Consider the following 6,000-nt stretch of genomic DNA (forward strand, 5'->3'; position numbering starts at 1 on the left):
AGAATAACCTTGTTGATTGTTCTAAGATACCCACCTCCTCCAGCAGTTCCTGCCTTTGGGCGCTGGGCACTGCAACCTCTTAGAGTAATGCTTGACAAGTACTTTATACTCTGGTTTCCTCCTGTAAGTTTTCTGTCTTGCAGAGAAAGCCCAGCTTTGAGTAGTTCGTGAGGGTTTGCCTTCTCTTTTCAGTGTGGATGTTGATTTTTAGAAACATCTTTTCTGTCCTTTCCAGAGATCTGCTATTGGAGGGGACAGCTGGACCCTGACCTCTCCTGATTCTGTTCAGTTTGCATCTTTATTAGCAACCTGAAGCCAAACATGTTAACATTTTTAGAAATTGCAATTCCTTGTACCATAATTGTTTTTGTTATTTTCATGGAAACATGTTAATATATTTGGACTCTATAATTTTATCATTAGAGTATAATTTTATGACAGTAAATCACTTTTTTTCATATTTACTAAAAATTTTTTCACTAAATCTCTATTTTAAACTGATTTTCATGGTAATGAAATCTCACATATTGAGATAATCAAATTTGTTAATAATTTCCTTTGCAGAAAGACATTTTGCAATTATCTGATAAGTTCCTTTAGTTTTTTGTTTCCTTTAGGGTTTTTTTTTTTTGATACAGACTTTAAATACTTATCTTACTTTTCTTGAAATGATTTTGTAAATTAAATTCATTTTTAAAAATTGCTATATTTGTATAATTTCCTCTGTTCTATTGACATATTTTTCTCGTTAATGCCCATACTCATTATTTATTAATCATTTATATTTTTAGTCGTTGACTGATCTGATTTTTTTCTTCTTTTTCAATTCTTATTAATCATTTTCCATTCACACAGTATAGAATGATTCTGAGTTAGTTTGTAAAAATTAAAAGATGGATAAGACTTTCGTCATCAAGGTATTCAGTCGTGGAGGGTGTGATCAGTTCATATTAGACATTCAAAAAGGATAACTTGGAAAACCAAAGTTGGAAGGGAAGAATAAATTTCAAAAGGAAAAGATGGTTGAATCTTAAATGTAGGAGAACTTCTAAACAAAAAATCTATATATGCAAAAGATGTGGACAGGTGCCCATCTGGGGGTGACTGGAGCTTGAGGTGTGGATATGGAGAGCAGCTGAATATGAGGCTGGAAAGCTGTGTTTCAGTACCAATCTTTTACAATTCAGGTTGAATTTTGAAGTAATTCAATGAAATTCAAAATCACCCTATTAAAATCTTCATTAGGATAACATTAAACATACTGAATATAGTATAAATTATTTTTGAATTAAGTTCTGAAATAATGTCATTTGTTGAAGGATGGAGTAGATAAAAGTAATAAAATATTATCTATAGACTGGTTCTGTAATAATTTAATAACATGAAGACTGTAGTAAATCTAAGATGTCTGTTCCTTTACAAAGTTAAAAAATTCAAGGAAGACTACCCTTTTTAAGAATAATCAGCTTTAAGACAGAGGCATGCAAAATCAATTTTGCCCTGATTTTATTGGAGTTGTCTGTAATTCTCATTACTATATAGTCCACTACAAAAATAGACAAGTTCTATCAGTCAGCAGAGTACTATGGAATAGAAGACCTGCCCAGCCATAAGGAGGGAATGGATGCAAGAAAGGGACACTATAGAAATAAGCACGTGCTCTCGAGTGTTGCCCACAGGTTGAGAACTGAAATGCAGCTCTGAGAACAGTATGAACACAGGAAGAATTTTCTGTTATTAAATTCTAACCATGTTTAGAAAACAGAAGACCATCTTCAGTAGAGATGAAGTTGTTGAATGTTTTAAAAAGGGGAAGTCCACCCACAATGTGAGTTCTTTGGAAAGTATGAAACGCCTTGTTCAAAGAGACAAAAGAAAAGAGGAAGCACTTCCTCGTGCTTAATTGAACAAAGATAAATTAGAAGACATAAAGAAAAAAGATGTCCAGCGATAGATTCAGAGAACTAGAAAGTTTACCCTGTTGGCTTTGAGCTCTAAAAAAGAGCTGTACCAGAATCACCTGGGAGTACTGAATAAAAGTTCAGCTCCCTGGATCACTCTCATCAGAACCCAGGAAGCTGTGGTACAAGGTTTTTCTAACTAAAGTTTGAGAACCAAGCTTGAAATGAAGTGCAAGTTTTTCTGCAGTGTAGTGTACATGTATTGGGAAAGCATTCATGTTTTAGGAAGAGAGCAGAAGATGTGGTTGGTTGGGCAATGGAGAGAATAAAAGAATTGCTAAGCAGAATCTGTTTTTTGAAGTTGAGAAACAGACATTTGTTTGAAGAGGCTCATGTAGCTCCAGTTAAATGTTCTTCAGTGGCTTCTTTTAGAATAAAGTGATTTTACCTAAACACTCTGTTATCATGTCTCAATTTGTCAGGTCCAGGGAAATTTGCTAGAGCAGATTGCTCAATTGAGGACATGAAGAAAATAAGATTGCTCTTCTAGGCTTGAGAAATACACCTTTCTTGGCAGGCAGAGTAGTAACACTGATAGCTACATAGAATCCTGTGGATTTGTGTATTCAGAATTTTAGTTTCACACATTGATGATGAGCCCTGCCAGTGAGTCAGGCCAGACATCCCTCTGCTTGAAGTGGCTCAATTCCATTCTTACATGCTGCTGCTTTACCTAACAAAACCTGAGAGAAAGAAAAAAAAAGTTGCCAGACTCTAGGCTAGGCCATTGACTTTCTCTTTTTTCACTTGAGCTCTATCAGCAGCCTTTTAACTGGTCTCCAGGTCACCAGCCTCTTCCTTCCCCAGATCACATTCTACACTACAATTCATTTAGTAAATGCTTTTAGTCTAACTGCTGTGAAGGCTCCCTATCACCACAAGAACAGGTCCAAGTTAGAGATTGTAGTTTTCTTTACATGCTTCATCTCCAACCACTGTGTCCACCATTCTTCCTCACTTTATGGGAACGCTGTGTCCTTAACCTTGTTTAGTAGATCTTGCGCCCTTGTCTGTGCAAGCGACACCAAAGTGTAGCTTCTGACTTGCTCTTCCTCCCATTGTTTCCCTAAAGAGCTATATTTAAATATCCTCTCTCAGTAGCGTTTTTAAGCCCTAGTCTCTCTTCCAAGTTTAAATTATTTTATCATCTGTACCCCATAGTACTTTTTACACATAACTGCTGCTGAATTTAGAGCAGCATATTGTACTCTATACTTTTGTGTCCTCAAGTGGATTTAAGTTTCTTGAGACCAAATTTTGGGTCATTCAATTTTTAATTCCCCAGTGCCTGACACATACGATGTAGACCATCAATATAAGTTGAGTGCATTTGAACCACAGAGCCTCTTTTTATGTGGTACAAACTGAAAGAAGGGAAGATAGCAGAGTTCTTTGGAGCAGACCATGTGGGCATCTCAACATCATACTATAATAGTAACAAGGCTGTATTTGTAATATTCCATTGACTAATCTGAACACATAGACTCATGGAATTTCATTGGGAAGAAGAATCTTAGAAATGGTTCCTTTGATTTGCAGATGAGGAAACCAGTCCTTTACTTGTGGTAGATCTTACAAGTAGCTTTCATCAAGATCCTGGCCAAACAGCCAACAGCCTTTCTGAATTCATGAGTATTAAACTATTTTTGCATTCTAGGCAAGTAAATTCTGGAAGAGAACACAATGTACCATGCATTTGAGTTCAGAGGGGATCCCATTAAGGATCGTCACCTGAATTTAAGATGGTTTGGGGGAAAGCCAGGGTACATGGATGAGAGTTAATTAGTAAATTCAAGGAGGATTTTAAATTCAAGTGAAGTACTTTCATATTTTTTGCTGAGATGATGTAAGTTATCAGTACCATCAGAAGAACAATAGAGTAGATGTTGATGAATTTCTCTTCTCCAGCTTCAGTGAGCCTGTTTTTCTCTTTCATAGGTTCCAGAACCTGCTGTGGTCCAGAAAGACATTTGTGGACAACATGAAAATCTATAACCACAGTTACATCTATATGCCTGCCTTTTCTATGAAGACAGGAACAGAGCCTTCCCTTCGGGTTTATTATACACTGTCAGATGTCGGTGCCAATCAAACAGTGCTCTTTGCCAACCCCAACTTTCTGCGCAGCATTGGCAAGTTCTGGAAAAATAGGGGAATCCATGCTAAGCGCCTGTCCACAGGACTCTTCCTGGTGAGCGCAGCCCTGGGTCTCTGTGAAGACGTGTCCATCTATGGCTTCTGGCCCTTCTCTGTAAATATGCACGAGCAGCCCATCAGCCACCATTACTACGATAATGTCCTTCCTTTCTCTGGCTTCCATGCCATGCCAGAAGAATTTCTCCAACTCTGGTATCTTCATAAAATCGGTGCACTGAGAATGCAGTTAGACCCATGTGAGAACACCTCTCTTCAGCCCACCTTCTAGGGACAATGGAAAAAGAAAGAACTGAGCCAGGGTATTTTTGTTAGGTTTTCTACATAACTCCAAAAGGAAATGGACAAGTTGTTTCATGAATTTGCATGGGCTACTTGAAAAACAAAACAACTAAAACCCGAGGGAATCTCTACTTTTAATATTGACTTGGAGAATAAATGAGAAATGAAACATCCTAGGAAATATTTTACAACACGTTGTGAATTTGCAACTATAATAACATGCTGGTGAAGCATATTTACATGATTCAAGTAGAAATGGGTTTATCACAACCAAGACTGATCTCTTAACTGTTGAAGCTGAGGAACTAATCAAAGGAAACGCCAGGGCAAAAGTGTTATTTATTATCGACACAAACTGGATTACTTAAAAAAACAACAAACCTATCTTATTAAGACTGATATTAGAACCATAAGTTTTTAAAAATTATTTATTTTTCCCCTATTTAGGGGCAGTGAGTGGGTAATGGGGTAGATTTTTAAAAATCCCTTACTGAGTAATAAGGATACAAAACATTGCAGCTGATTATTGTGATTTGTTGAACCAAGTCTTTGTTACCTATAGTTCCCTCCATTTTTTTAAATGTTAAATAAGTACTGCTTCCTCCCCCCCGTTGTCAAGTCTACTTAGACAATGTGAAGCATTGTTGAATTTAGATTGTGTTGAATCATAGTCTGGATAACATGAACCACTTTCCCTCCTCCTTAGAATTTAGGGCATACACTCAATTTTAGGTCTATATTATGTAAGCCTGTTTGTATTACTGTTAATACTTTTATGTACAAGAACTACAAATGTGAGTGCATTATTATTTATTTGTAAATTGGCTTGTTTTCATAATTTAATGTTTTCGAGATGAAATGAAGCACAATGAGGTATAGATCAGTCTTTAGATAACAGACTGGAAGGCACATCCCCTGTCTACCATGGCACATTCACTCCAAGAGAAAGCATTTGCATGCACACATGCAAACACACACGTGCACACAAGCTCATTCCTGCAGTTAGGGAAGCTGAACCCACATTATCTGCTATGGCAAAAATCTGTAAGTAATGTTGGAGAGCTACAAGTATATTATATACTACACACTGCGCCTTGATAGAAGACAAGACAGCTTAGGCATTACTTCTCACAATGCTCACACCAGCATGAGCTGCAAGCTTTGCCCCCAGTTGCTTACCCAGAATGAGCAGAATTGTTTTCCCCCTTCTGACAGCCACCAACATCTCATGAGTGGACTCTGCATGAGCGTGGTCACAACAGGCATGGTTCATACAAGTAAATGTGTTTGAGGTAGTAACAGCTTATAACAGGTATGAGTACTTAGAAAAATTGTTCCATCCGCGTGGACACATTATAAGGAAACTCAATTCCTTCCAGTGTTCCCTGTATGGTAAAGGAAGAACCCTTTATTGTCTTTGTGCTTTGGGATGCCTTAGTCTAACAAGCACCCCAGACTCTAGAAATCGCTATATTTCTTCTTTAAATGTCATCACTAAGATTTATGTGAACAGTACCCAAAAGTTCTACCTGATTTTCAATGGTACAAACTCAGCATACCGTGTAGATTAAAACAGGTGGCAGTTTTTGGTGGGTTAATTTAA

General features: G+C 37.2%; 1 protein-coding gene across 1 annotated transcript in view; it reads left to right on the forward strand.

Annotated features, from left to right (window-relative positions):
- The window catches only part of ST8SIA1 (ST8 alpha-N-acetyl-neuraminide alpha-2,8-sialyltransferase 1), a gene marked incomplete at both ends in the record, with an annotated part of 139,993 nt that extends 135,607 nt beyond the window's left edge, over positions 1 to 4,386 (forward strand). The window contains one exon of the mRNA XM_084256011.1: positions 3,900 to 4,386. Coding sequence (XP_084112137.1) covers positions 3,900 to 4,386 — 487 coding nt within the window. The remainder of the gene's footprint in view (positions 1 to 3,899) is intronic.
- Between the last annotated feature and the right edge of the window lie 1,614 nt (positions 4,387 to 6,000).

This window comes from Talpa europaea, assembly GCF_964194135.1.
Source record: "Talpa europaea genome assembly, chromosome: 15".
Lineage (NCBI taxonomy): Eukaryota > Metazoa > Chordata > Mammalia > Eulipotyphla > Talpidae > Talpa > Talpa europaea.